General features: G+C 38.9%; 1 protein-coding gene and 1 pseudogene across 1 annotated transcript in view; one reads left to right on the top strand and one right to left on the bottom strand.

Annotated features, from left to right (window-relative positions):
• Positions 1 to 103: 103 nt before the first annotated feature.
• LOC138359130 (uncharacterized) lies at positions 104 to 10436 on the bottom strand (annotated as a pseudogene).
• A 2893-nt stretch (positions 10437 to 13329) lies between these two features.
• Positions 13330 to 15075, top strand: part of LOC123759651 (polypeptide N-acetylgalactosaminyltransferase 1) — a 61449-nt gene continuing 59703 nt past the window's right edge. The window contains exon 1 of the mRNA XM_069317852.1: positions 13330 to 13505. Within this exon, the coding sequence (XP_069173953.1) occupies positions 13498 to 13505 (8 nt within the window). The 5' untranslated portion in view covers positions 13330 to 13497. The remainder of the gene's footprint in view (positions 13506 to 15075) is intronic.

The raw sequence follows: 15075 nt of genomic DNA, 5'->3' as shown, positions 1-15075 counted from the left end.
CCAGGCTGTGTGACTCATACGTCAGGCTGGAGCATCCGCGTCAACCAGCCTGTTTGATCAGTCCGGCAACCAGGAGGCCTGGTCGACGACCAGGCCGCGAGGACGCTAAGCCCCGGAAGCACCTCGAGGTAACCTCAAGGTAACCTATAAATTATTGTTACTTTAAAAAAAATAGTTACCTTCTTGATGCTCATCAGTGAAGTTGTGCCCTGATATAAGGTTGTCCTGATGATTTCAAGCAGCCTCGAGAGTAAGTGACACTGTGTACAGTACAACAGCACTCCCATCACCACCACAACATCCTCCAACCACAGTGACCCTACTGCTCCAGTGCACAGGAGTATTGCATCTGTTGTACTCCTGCAATATTGATAAAGAGATAGTTATTAGTATCTGCTTAACCACTCCACTGTGCCTTTCTTAAGAAAGAAATCTCTGTTAAAAGAACAGACAAGCACAAATTAACATATGTAATACATTTAGAAAAGCTTTGTCATATTTCATCAATTTTGTTTAAACATGTTTTACAAGTGTTGATATATAAAAAAATTATAAAGCAGTTACAAATGTGAATATCATTAACATGTCAGTGCATCCATGGAGAGCAAAGTACTTACTGGGGATGAATGAAGGTATATGAAATAGATTTTGCAGCAAAAATATGCAGAAGCATGGAGGTTAGGGATAAAATTAGACATATTATCCCCCCACTAGCCAGCCCACAAATATACACCAGAGACGACGCTGCTTTACAAACTCCCACGGCGAACATGATGCTAGTAGATAGACCTGCAACAAGGTGCTTGTTACTTTGTCTTGGAGTTATCAACAGCTACAGTAATTTATTATTCCATGTTCCAGTGATATAAAACAATGCAAGATACTGACTTCCTTTTTATATGCCCAAAATGCCTACTACTGAATGCCTATCTTAAGGTTATCTTGAGAAGATTTCGAGGCTTAGCATCCCTGCGGCCCGGTCCTTGAACAGGCCTACTTTCTGTTACACACCCCCCAGGAAGCAGCCTGTAGCAGCTGTCTAACTCCCAGGTACCTATTTACTGCTAGGTAAGAGGGGCATCAGAGTGAAAGAAACATTTTGCCCCTTTGTCTCCGCCTTCACCAGGGATCGAACCCGGAACCTCAGGACTACGAATTCGAAGCGCTGTCCACCCAGCTGTCAGGTGCCAAATGAAAATTACTACTACAGTAGTAGGCATCCATCAGTCTCAGGAGACTATGGAGTTACGCTCTGGTTGTCAGTCTGGAGTGGCCTCACCAGGGTGCAAAGCCAGGGTAGGTTGATTCAGGGGAGAAGCTGTTACCCAGGCAGCAGGTCCCACTTCTCCACGGCGCTGAAAGTCTCCAATGGAAAGGCATACGCCAATACGATTTGTTTTAGAGCCGTCGCAGGAACTGTGAGTTCCGGGGTTGACCTTTCCACTACTACAGTGGAACCTCGAGTAACGAGCGGCTCCAGTTACGAGCATTTCAAGTAACGAGCAAGCCACTCGCAGAAAATATGTTTCGACTGACAAGCTTTCGCTCGATTAACGAGCATTCCCGCTGGTTCTTGGACACCTCCGACAATAGTTTTGTTGTTATTTCGCAAGACGAGTTTTCCACATGACGAGCTCAGTACCGGAACTCATTAAACTTGTTAATCGAGGCGCCACTGTACTACTATTAATATAAGGCTTTATATTTTAAACTGGTTAAAGAACCATAATAATGGACTGCTCCTATGCCCTAAGGGTAACACTTATTAACCCCTTACACTCTTCTGAATGCTTACTGTGATTACCTTCTGTACACATATTGACACATGAATTTTCCCATTTAATTTGTTAACTTATTTTTGCCACGCACACCACGTTGTTGTACTTTTAAATAACCGAGCAATATAAGGGTCAAATCTTTTGTATTCTAAGGTATGTAAGTTTCACTGTATCAGGTATGATACAGCAAATACAAGAAATACAGCTGAGACAAAAGGATGAATGAAGTACTGTAATAAGCAAACATTAAAGACAACATGGACGAAAGTAAAAAAGTAATCAATGCATTGTCAAAGTATATTGGGCTCTGGTTGGTGAGGGCATAATTTACAGTACAGTACATTGAAATATTTTGTTAAGTTCTTACGTTGCTACAAAATTAGTCTAAGAGTTTAATCAGAACCAGATCAACCAGGCTGTGACTCATACGTCAGGCTGCGAGCAGCTGCGTCCAACAGCCTGGTTGACCAGTCCAGCAACCAGGAGGTCTGGTCGACAACCGAGAAGCGGGGTCGCTAAGCCCTGAAAACACCTCAAGATAGGAACAAAAGGTAACTATCAGGAGAAAGTGCCAAGCCTTTATGACTATATAGCACTTGGAAGGGGTCAGGATAAGTATTTGGGATGGGACAGAAGGAAAATAATGATGCCCAGCCACTTTGATGGGCAAGGATTGAATGGCAATCTGCATGAAGCGAGACTGTTGCTTTACTGTCCAGCCCAAGTGGTTGGGCAGTTTAATCACAAGTAGCCTATTGTAATTAATAATATTTATCTATGCTGATTAAATACTAGAAATGGTACCGTTGAAGATGCCCTACACATTGAGCATTAAATATTGAATACTCAAAGCCATGCTTCTGAATTATCCTACTTGCCTGACACTTATTGCAAGCCAGGCCAGATCAGGTAACATTGGGTTTTTATTTTTTCTCCCCCAACCTCTACCTATCAAATTTCACAATTTCAGATACCAATTTTTTTAAATTTGTTTCATACGTTTACAATATATTTATAAACTAAACTTTTAAACAATTACATAAAGGCACAGGACAGATTATCATAATCAGGAGAATGTGTTCATCCATAGGCGAGGACATTGTTTACGTGAGCAATGGTTGTTTAAGCTCAAAGTGTGATATACTTGTTTATAACATGGAAACAATTTGAGATATATATACAGTATATATATACAGTACACATATATAGAATGTGAAGTCATTAAAACAAAAAATTATGAGGGCAATAGAGTTTACAAATCTTAAAAGCCTATTTTAGTCACTGATCAACATAACTGAGTACATAAACCTTGTACTTGAAATAATTTAAATAAGTACTGTACAGTACAGTAATATAAATGTAAGTTTTAAAAAATCATGGCACAAAAGCAAGATATTTATAAAGACAACAAATTCATGCTTGTAATTTTCCTTATTACCATGGGGAAAGAAAACGATGTCAGAAAGAGTAAAGGATTAACAAATGGTAAAAGAGAGGAGGAGGAAGATAAGGGGAAAGTAAAGGTGGGTAGCCTAAATATCCGAGAAAAATTCTGAGACCCAGAGTTCTTGGAAATGGAATTATTAAATTAAATATAGCATTAAAGATTGAAATAATACAATATATCCAATATATCTATCACCATTTTTCACCTATCTAGTTAACTTTCACAACATATGGACAATATTCAGGATATATGGAGAACCGCTCTGCAAATTAATAAAATCTATAATTAAAACAAATTTCAACATACCCTTTCTAATAATGTTTGCAGGTGTTCTGATTCACCCAGCCTCAGGACAATGCATGTTACTAAAAATGCAAAGAAAAACATCAGACTGGGAATGATGTATAGAAAGACCAAATTTCCAGAACACCAGTGACTGTCTCCATTACCTGGAAAGGAGAAATGAATTACTGTATCTCTGTATTATCATACAGTATATTATCAGATATATTATGTATATGATACTGTATTATCTCCCTTCTGCACGAAACATACAATTCAAGCCAAGTGTTATGCTGACAATGCAGAGTCTGATCCGAGGGTTCTCAGGCTGTGATAATATATATAAATATATAAAAACTTGTCAAATTTCAGTATTACCCACTTATTCCTTCCAAAAATATTCCTTCAGAATGAATACAAAAACTTTCCAGAAGGAATGGATCACTTCTTGAAGTTATCTTTCAAAACACTATTCATAAATAGTATTAATCAAAGCAATATTAAATGCAATGTTGTTTGTTTTTACCGAATTAGAAAAACTACTATTAATATTGTGTCACTATTTCTGGACAGGCCCTCAGTAGCTTCCTAGTGTATCAACTCTGGTACCATAAAACTACCAGGCCTCTGGACATGCACATGCCTTTTGAACACAAGGCCCAGAATCTGCCATACTAAAATAAAAGCTAGGGAATAAAAAGAGATATAAGATCAACCTCAAAACCGAGTACTCTTCATAACTGCCAAGAAAGTATAGGTTCCATTAATCACATGCAAACAGGAATCCCCCAAAACCTATTAAAGATTGGAAGAACTCATGTCTCCAGAGAGAACATAGGATTGATTGTTGTCTGGGCCATGTGCCTCAGTCTTGCCTGATCTGTGTGCTTGGATTTTTCCTGGGTTATGTCCCTATTGTTTCCAGGCTGTTATGGCCATTTCCAGCCTATTTTTTTTAATGATCTTGGGCTGCTGTTTGGGTTCTGGTCTTGTTGTGGGTGCTGACAAACTCTGCCTGGGATATTCCACGGCCTACCTTGAGGTGCTTCCGGGGCTTAGTGTCCCCGCGGCCCGGTCGTCGACCAGGCCTCCTGGTTGCTGGACTGATCAACCAGGCTGTTAGACGCGGCTGCTCGCAGCCTGACGTATGAGTCACAGCCTGGTTGATCAGGTATCCTTTGGAGGTGCTTATCCAGTTCTCTCTTGAACACTGTGAGGGGTTTGCCAGTTATGCCCCTTATGTGTAGTGGAAGCGTGTTGAACAGTCTCGGGCCTCTGATGTTGATAGAGTTCTCTCTCAGAGTACCTGTTGCACCTCTGCTTTTCAACGGGGGTATTCTGCACATCCTGCCATGTCTTCTGGTCTCATGTGGTGTTATTTCTGTGTGCAGGTTTGGGACCAGCCCAAACGGCCGGTTTGGGACGGCCTTGTTGGATGTCAGTACTAAATGCACTGCATATGCCCCCTCTGATCCATGCTCTCTTTTCCAGCTATCTTCTTGCACAGGTAAGTTCTGGACACTTTTTTGTTTACCAATTCATTTCTTGGGTGGTATATGGTTTCAGTTTGGTTTACTTGTGAATGAAGGTGTGAACTGGGCTGTCACCCAGTTAGTGAACTGTGGCAGTTTGGTGCATTACAGTTAAGGTGTTATACTGTGGAAATATCCACCTCGTTACCCGAGTGAACTTAATTTTCCTAAACCAGAAGTTTGCTTTGTTGCACTTATGCTTTCTGTGAAGGTGGTGAATGAGAGGGGGAGGTGATGATGAGAGGGGAAGTGGTGAAGGAGAGGGAAGGTGGGGTAAGGTGATGAAGGAAAGTACAGTAATGATGATGGCTGTTATATGTAGTAGTGTGTGTAGTTTAGATGGTTATAGTGTCGAGAGCTGTTTGTAGTGAAAATGGTTACAGTGATGAAGACAATATGTGGTTAAGATGGTTACATTGAGGAATAGGCTTGCAGTAAAAATGGTTACAATGGTGTTGCTTACCATGTGTAGTAAAATTCTGAGAAATGTGGAGCACTGCATTTCCCAAGCCTTGATCTCTTCTGAAAATTAAAATATTAAAAATATATATTCTACAGTACAGTACATTATTTCTCAGATATATCGACTATTTCACTTTAATCATATACTTATACTTGATAAGCACTTCGGAAAATATAATGAAGACAGCCCTTGATATGTATGGGAGTTCAATATTTGTGAAATTCACAATACACAAAGCAGGACTTGCACTGGATTTAACACCAAAATACTAACAATATCTCAACAATACGAGCATATAGTTTTCTACACATGAGTTACCACAGGTTTCCGGGAGTTTTACGCACTTATTAATTATATTCCTGAATCATTTCACCTTTCAACTATTCCGAAATGCCTGCTGTAATGTAAACTCTTATATACACTGTGGTGAAAAGTCAAATCTACTTTATACTGTATACTTGTGACTTGAGAGTGGTAATTACTATCATTTGCAACACTGGCTAGTGTACATTTCTACTTTATACAGTACAATACACTGGCAACTGGGAAGTGACAGGAATATTTAATAATATTATTCAGATATGTGTTTTATTGGGAAAAAGTGGAAAAAACGTACATAGGGAGAACTCTGGAACACCTCTTAAATTTTCCAATTTAACCGTAAGTTTGATTTCAATGAATTCACTAATCCAAAGATTCCCCGGAATACTGGACGTCTGAACTGGTAGCACAAAATAAAAATTCACTTGGACTCCTTCCGACATTTTTTATAATATGATTTAGCTATTTAACACAACTTCCACTAGTACAGTATATTAAAAATGGCGCTATAGAATTAATCATGCAGGTTAAGCTAACATACTGGAACAGTTTTATTTTCACTATGCAATAAACAAATGTTAAAAAGAATATCAGTGAAGGTGTGATATGTAGCAACAAAACAGGGAGTTAAAAAATAAAAGAAGCAGAAAGGAGAATAAAATACAAAACAAAATCTCACGATATACCATTACATCAAGTTGGGCAAAATTCTTAAAACCTATTACTGCAACATAAATAGCATGTCAGTGCATCGCAAAATACTAAAATAGAATAATTTAGTTAATTACTACTGGGGTAGAATTTTGTATAATTCAAGACCCTGATTTATTATTCTGATCTCATCCAGTTCTGCCAAGTGTCTGCCAGACACTTATGCTGTCTGCTCGAGTAAATTTAATATACGTCAATACAGTTACTCGTGTAATTTTTAATGAACCAATTTAGAACCTAGTAGTCAACATGAAAAGATGGGGTCACAAATTGAGGTCAAAGGTCAAAGTGGCTTTTATTTTGCATTGCTATTTGAAACTACAATGGATCAAACCAAATTACTTAAGACAGATGTTGTACTGCAGAACAGGTCCTATGCAGAGGCAAAGGAAGAAAAGGATAAAATATGCAACATTCAAGACCTTCACACACAACGACTGGTCACCACCATCCTTATTCCATGGACGATACCCTGAAATGTTAAAAGAATATAAATTAGAATTTCCTATGAAATGAATAACTTCAGATAAGTTTTCATGTAAAAATAATAGGTTGTTGAACATAGAAAAATGCTCCTTTCTAAGTAGGACCCACGAATACTCCCATAGCTAGCTCATACATGGCTCTTCAGGGACTCTCTATCACCTGTTCTTGAGACGTCTATCACCATCATGACAGGTATCTTTGCAAGTGATCTTGTCATGTTATTAACCTGAATTTACCCCAAGGGCAACCCCCCCCCCTCTCCCTAATAATCTCATCAGGGTCAGAAAGTCTGTGGCTTCTCAAAAGGTTCCTTCCACCCCTACACAGACACCTATTCCCCACTCCAAACATAATCATTTGAAACCTTACATTTATTCCAACCCCTACTCTGACTTCTATCACAAACAGATAGCAGCACTTACAAAGTCCAAGAGACAGTTTTGAAGGCCAGGAAATCAGGTCAAACCTTATATGATTTGGAAACTTTTTTTTTTTTTTTGTTAGGCACCTAGAATCAAGTCAGTTATTTTAGGGAATACAGATTTTGCATTTAGCAACTACAGTATGTCATACAGATGAAGTCTGGTTGATCCATCATTTTATTCAAGGTCACTCCTCTGGTCCAGTTCCAGGCACTGATATTTTTTCTGAATTTGTGGACTTGAACCATTAGAGTTGCATCAGAATATACAGACTTTTCCCAACTCTTCCTTAAAATAGAGCACATCTTGTAACTGGTGCCTGAGCTGCATCAAAATGTTTGTTTCATATTTCAGGGAAGGTAACGTGTTGACACTGCAGCCTCCAGCTTCAGTGATTTGTAGAGTTGTATTTGCCCTTTGATTCTTTAGCTGGTCAGTAAGCTCGACTGTCTTGACCTTTATCTTATTTAATTTACTCTCTTTTTAGAACCATTAATTTACTCTCTTTTTAGAACCATTAATTTACTCAGTCTTACAATTGTTGAATATTCACTCCCAAAGAAATCTTGAATGAGAAATGATGCTGCAAGTTAGCATTTTGGTTCTACAGGAGCACAAGCTGTTTGGTTATTTGATTTCTAATGGTTTGTGCAAACAAATGATCACCTGACTGACAGAGACAAATCCTGACCTGTACATACTACACATACACATACCTCAGGGATGCACAATTAGAGTTACCCAGGTATTAAGTTAGTGGGAATGGTCGATTTCTTTTAAGTAAATAGCTTTCAACAATTTTACTTATCAAGAGTCCACTGTAAACTAACTCCTTTGAAATACATTACATTAATGAAATAAAGAAAGAGAGAGAGTAGTCATAACAGAAAGCTCCAGATTTTAATCCTGCCTCTAACCCTGCCTCCGAACTGTCCTCCTTTTCTTTCACATCCTTTCCAGACCTCTACTGCGTTTCCTTTGTAAATTCACTTTGAGTTTTATTTTATTATCATACCTAAGCAGGAAAAGATAGCATCACGAGGTCTGAGTATTCGTCTACAGAAGTGAAGAGTGGCATCTGTATTATACGATTCTCCATCGCATTCTGTAATCATTACTGCCTGAAAGAAAGAAAATATTAAATTAAAAAGACTCAAAAGTACTTTTGACAATGTGTTGATTAGTAAGATTAGCATGACAAGAGAGGTCAAGATTTATCTCAAATGGAAGATCTTCAAAATGAGCCTTCTAGGTACTCTTGTGAGAGTTATTTTTTTCCATGTGGCTGAATAATCTTTACATTTGTGAAGAACTGGTATATTGACAAACATCTTTTTTTTATAAACAGATTAGATATTTGACTGAAATGCAAATTCACAAACAGTAAAGAGTATGACGAAGATCTAAAATACCTTACCTCCTGAGAAAAGAATCCCTCTCCATTGATATCTACTGCAGCTGCCATATGGTGCATGTGAACATCAAGAGAATTCTTTTCAAGATTTCGGTCTAGACCATTATCTTCAGTAACACTCTCTCTTATTCTCACACAACTTTCTCTGGCACTTCTCATTATTTCTGTTATCTGCAATAAATACACAATAATTGACCTTAACCAGAGATATCTAAAAATGTACTTAATGATACAGGTCCTACCAATATTTATCAACACCAGGATAATACATAGCAATACTAATTTTGACACTCAAAGAGTCCCGCCCACAAGCAAATACAAACTAAATAACTCTAAACTTCACCAGGATGCAACTCATGACATCAGCTCAGTCCCTGCAGTACAACCCCCAACAAAACTAATCACCGTCCATGGCCATAAGTCACTGTGGATACGGAATGTCTTTACCGTGAAAACCAGGATCATTCAATAGAAATTGGGTGCACTAATTAAGATCCCCACAGCTCTTCTTGGGGGAACAATAATAAAACATTTTACAAATGTACATAAGGTGTGTGAAAACGTAGCTTGGTTCCAATGTAGTCTGGGCTATTTCACCCTTTCAACTTTGTTTCACATGAATCTTGCACAATACATTAAACTTTCCCTTTAAAAACTTACACCATTTCAAACTTTTGTTCATCTTTTATTCCTCCTACAATCCAAACATCCATATTTCAACCCATCATCTAAAAGTGATAGCACTTTCTATGCACAACAACCTGAATTATATGGGGCCCATCACCCATTCGAGTCAGCCGAACATTGAAATCAGCCATCATATAGATTTGGGTCAATAAATAAAAATGCCTTTCGACAAAGTCATAACCTATGTCCAGAGACAGCAATACATATTTTGGAGATCACAGGCCTAGCAGTTGCCAGATATTCACCTAATAATTATATTTCATTGTCAGGGGACAGACAGCCAGTGTACATATACATGTTAAGCTTATATCGAGGTCCCTCCCAAAGGACGAATTACTGCCCCTTCCCAGGATGCAACCCTACAAAAAGATGACTAACTTCTAGGTACCCATTTACTACTAAGTGAATAGATGCATTAGATGATAGGAAACGCGCCCATTTCTATCCAGCTTGGGATTCGAACTCAGAATTCCCTGTTGCGAGTCGAGAATGAACCCAACTGTACTACAGGACCCCTTCAAAGTTAAACCAGAAATCGCTGCTTAAATGGCTAATAAGGGAAATTTTACCCAACTGGAATAATTACTAGTACTGAATATCAGTCTCAGTGACATGAAGCCCATTAAGTCACCCATCCAATTACTGACCAGACCCAATAGTATCGCGATACGCACATCACAACACCTCCTAATAGTTTTAACCACAGTCAAGGAATATCTTATCCAAATCCCTTCTATTAAGATGGCAGCACATGTCCTTACCTAGGTCATAGCGAGCGTACGAGGAGAGAGAGAGAGAGCTGCTGCCTACTATCACCCCACCACACAACAATACATACAGTAGCTACTATCAAGATTTGTTTACAGTGGAGAGGTCCTGGGGGGCCCGAGGTGCCAGACAGACGGGCGAGTCTAGCCGATACCCTCCCTACTTAATTTTGAAAACTAATATTATTTTGTATTATCATTACTACATAATTCTTCTAAACTACAACTACATAATTTTAGATTGATACAGGAGAGACACACATCTATTATGTTGCCCGGTAATTTGTTCCTCCCCCCCCCCTCTATTTCCAATCCTGCATTTATCTAGATCTTTCTTCAAATTAAACTTATCCATTTTACATCAATATGCTGTTGATATATTTAACACTATTAGTATTTCCTTTGTTTATATCCTTTTATCCATTTGTATACTTCAATCGTGCATTCTTATTTTAGGCTACTTAGCTGAACATTCAGATGATTAGAATGCACAATAATGAGGATTAGAGCAATACTGAGGATTAAAGCAATAATGCGGATTAGAGCACTAATGAGGATTAGAACAATAATGAGGATTAGAGCACTAATGAGGATTAGAGCACTAATGAGGATTAGAATAATAATGAGGATTAGAACAATAATTGGAATTAGAAATAGAAGATAATTAAGATATCAATATTGTGTTTTAAATAATAATAAATACTCGTATTTGTATAGCAAATAGTTCGACTTTTGAGGATACAAAAGTAAATCTTTTGTAGACACAACGGCAGCGTAATAGCGAGATTTACTGTGCTGACTCTGCTATCTGGTAATCTTATTTCTGACTATGCACACACACACTCGGTGCTGCGGATGACTTGCCTCATACACAGTGCATGAGTCAGTATAGTTCAGTCATTATACACCCCCTTACCCATGCTGTGGGCGGTAGTGGAACGGTTCACAGAGTCGCATAATGGGCCAAGGGACTCTAGGAACTCAAATATTCATTTAGTTAAGCAAGTTACAGTCTTGATGTGCTATAGTTGTAATATTTAATGCACGTCGTCACATCAACAATGGGCACGAGACCGACCACAAGTACAGTTTCTAAATTAAGCAACTGACATATGTGGAGAGCTAGTGTTACAATTGATGTGTTTGTCCTACACACCGACGTCCCCTCCTCCTTTCCCACCACCCAACCCATCCAGTGGACAGCGGTGGAAAGGTTACAATCACCCAGTTATTGCATACAGTTAACAAACTGGGGATATTTGGCTAAAATATCAGGTAGCAGATCATTTTGAATGAAGCATAAACTATACACAATTTCTATCTTTCACTCTCATCAAATATTTACTCACGGTCGACGATACGGGTCATTCGACACTCACGGTCGACGGTACAGTGATGGCTTCTCAGTCTCCGACATATAGTTTTGGGTTGCCATTATCAGGGAGCCAATAGTGTATATTTATATATAGTTTGAACAAACAACTGGGTTTCTAGCCTTCTGATCAAACTATTGATCCTTGTATTCAAATGTATCTTCTCGCACTTGCTTATAGTCAATATCTTGCTTATGAATAAGTGCATATGGGACATACTAATTTATTGTGAATATTTGAGTTTACATTGAAAAGCTGAATAGAAAACCACAACTTAACCTAACCTTCTTAGTATAATGTGTTCATGATCCCAGACTTGACACGTTAATTGTAAATAATCTTAATCATTTTTAATTGGGCTAAACTCTTTTTGACACAAATGTAACATACTCGTGTATGAAGCTAAACCCAGATACAACAAACTGATGGTAACAGACCATTTGAAGAATATACCCGAATTTACCTTAGGGGCCGCTATCTCTCTAGTGGCCTCGATGAGGACAGGAAGCCCGCGGTTTGCCAAAGGTCCCCCACCATTTGTCCTGAACCGTTTTGGCATATTTGGCATATTATATATATATATATATAATATATATATATATATATATTATATATATATATATATATATATATATATATATATGTCGTACCTAGTAGCCAGAACGCACTTCTCAGCCTACTATGCAAGGCCCGATTTGCCTAATAGGCAAAGTTTTCATGAATTAATTGTTTTTCGACGACCTAACCTACCTAACCTAACCTAACCTAACTTTTTCGGCTACCTAACCTTACCTAACCTATAAAGATAGGTTAGGTTAGGTTAGGTAGGGTTGGTTACGTTCCGTCATATATCTACGTTAATTTTAACTCCAATAAAACAAAATTGACCTCATACATAATGAAATGGGTAGCTTTATCATTTCATAAGAAAAAAATTAGAGAAAATATATTAATTCAGGAAAACTTGGCTTATTAGGCAAATCGGGCCTTGCATAGTAGGCCGAGAAGTGCGTTCTGGCTACTAGGTACGACATATATATATATATATATATATATATATATATATATATATATATATATATATATATATTAAATTAAATTATATGTATATACTATATGACAATGTATATACATATAATTATATATATGTGTATATACTATATGTAATTATATTTACTGATCCCTTATTAACTTTTTTATGTATAAAAAATACATTTCACGACAATTAATTTAAAATAAAGACAACAGTAAGATTATATATTTTCATAATACTGTATCATGTTAATTTTGCATTTATTTGTAGATTATTTTTTCTTAGGCGAGAGGTGGCTTTGAAGATCCATTTCCCGTTTTCTTTACACACCTGTTGATCAGCAAATGTTACCTGCTGGCGGCATGTGGCATCATATATTTCTCAATGACATCCTTTAAAACACATATATCACAGAACCAAAGAAGTGGGACATCGAGACAATGAGACATACATTAAAACCTAGACATATAACACCCATCGCACAGTCAGTCAAGGAAAAAAACGAGTATTCATGATGAATATAGACGAATAAAGATAAAGAATCATCGTACAGCTTTAGCCTGTCACCACCCGCCGTGGGAGGACTCCTCCCACACAAACATACATACACATTCGCCGATCTTCCACCTTCAGTACACTTTCACTGTTTAAAGGGTGAGGTGTTCCAGTAGCGGCTCCGGGCTCCTGGCCACATTGATTATCATCTTCCCTTAATTCTTTCAACGAGCGTCATGCCGTCTCCAAAGTGACCCGCACCGGGGAATTCGTCATCTGTTGAGGAATGCGCAGGTAAATTTCGTCCCTAAAAATTCGAGTTTTTTTGGAGATTGTTGAGAACAAACAGGTATTTAAGTTACCTTGAGATGATTACAGGAGGATCCACCCCCACACCTGAGAGAGGACGGGTCGTCTGGTCAAGGTTTCAGGATTTAGGGGTATCGTGCCTGACAGTACGGTGTTGGGAGTTAATGTACGGTGCTGGGAGTTAATGTACGGTGCTGGGAGTTAATGTACGGTGCTGGGAGTTATTGTACGGTGCTGGGAGTTATTGTACGGTGTTGGGAGTTATTGTACGGTGCTGGGAGTTAATGTACGGTGCTGGGAGTTATTGTACGGTGCTGGGAGTTATTGTACGGTGCTGGGAGTTAATGTACGGTGCTGGGAGTTATTGTACGGTGCTGGGAGTTATTGTACGGTGTTGGGAGTTATTGTACGGTGCTGGGAGTTAATGTACGGTGCTGGGAGTTATTGTACGGTGCTGGGAGTTATTGTACGGTGCTGGGAGTTATTGTACGGTGCTGGGAGTTATTGTTACGGTGTAGAGAGTGTATGCATGGCGGGCATTTACCCTCACGGTACAAGGAAACAGTTAACTTAGCAAATCATATTAACCTCAAATAGCATAGTTGACGATTAGGCTCGCGTACATTGGCCCTATTCTCGACTCGCTATCGGGGGATCCAGGGTTCGATTCCCGGGCGGGACAGAAATGGCTGGGCAAGTTTCACTACACCTAATGCCTCTGTTCACCTAGCAGTAAATAGGTATCCGGGACTTATCCAACTGTTGTGGGGTTGCTTTCTTGAAAGGGTGAATAGTTCGACCTTGGGGAGGGGGGGAAGGGGATGTCTCCTTGATACAAACCTAAATTATATAAATTCACGGTCTTCCTGTCCCCGACAAAACGATTTATTTGACCGGAAAATAACAGGCCAGATTCACGAAGCAGTTACGCAAGCACTTACGAACCTGTACATCTTTCCTCAATCTTTGGCGGCTTTGTTTACAATTATTAAACAGTTAATGAGCTCCGAAGCACCAGGAGGCTGTTTATAACAATAACAACAGTTGATTGGCAAGTTTTCATGCGTGTAAACTGTTTAATAAATGTAACCAAAGCCGTCAAAGATTGAGGAAAGATGTACACGTTCGTAAGTACTTACGTAACTGCTTCGTGAATCTGGCCCCAGAGCTAAGTTAATAGAGTAATGTGCCCAAACAGCCAAAGCTGTTCAGTACGAGGTAAGGCTTACGGTACGTTAGGATAATTGGACGATAGACAGTTAGGTTTCTGTGTGCAGAACCGTGCATCTGGCAAGCCTGCATGTGACGACGTCACTGATGCCGTCACTAGTCCATTGGTTAGGTAAGACGTCACTGATGACGTCACTTGTTCATTGGTTAGGTAAGACGTCACTGATGACGTCACGATATTTCCCGTTGTTTATAAGTGTTTTGGCGCGGCATTCCGGCCTATTTTCCCCGCCTCCACCGGGGATCGAACCCGGAACCTTAGGACTACGAACCCCGAGCGCTGTCCACTCAGCCGTCAGGCCCCTTGCGTTGCACGATAACGTAC

Source organism: Procambarus clarkii, chromosome 8 (assembly GCF_040958095.1).
Source record: "Procambarus clarkii isolate CNS0578487 chromosome 8, FALCON_Pclarkii_2.0, whole genome shotgun sequence".
Classification (NCBI taxonomy): domain Eukaryota; kingdom Metazoa; phylum Arthropoda; class Malacostraca; order Decapoda; family Cambaridae; genus Procambarus; species Procambarus clarkii.
This window is presented reverse-complemented; position numbering and strand designations above follow the sequence as displayed.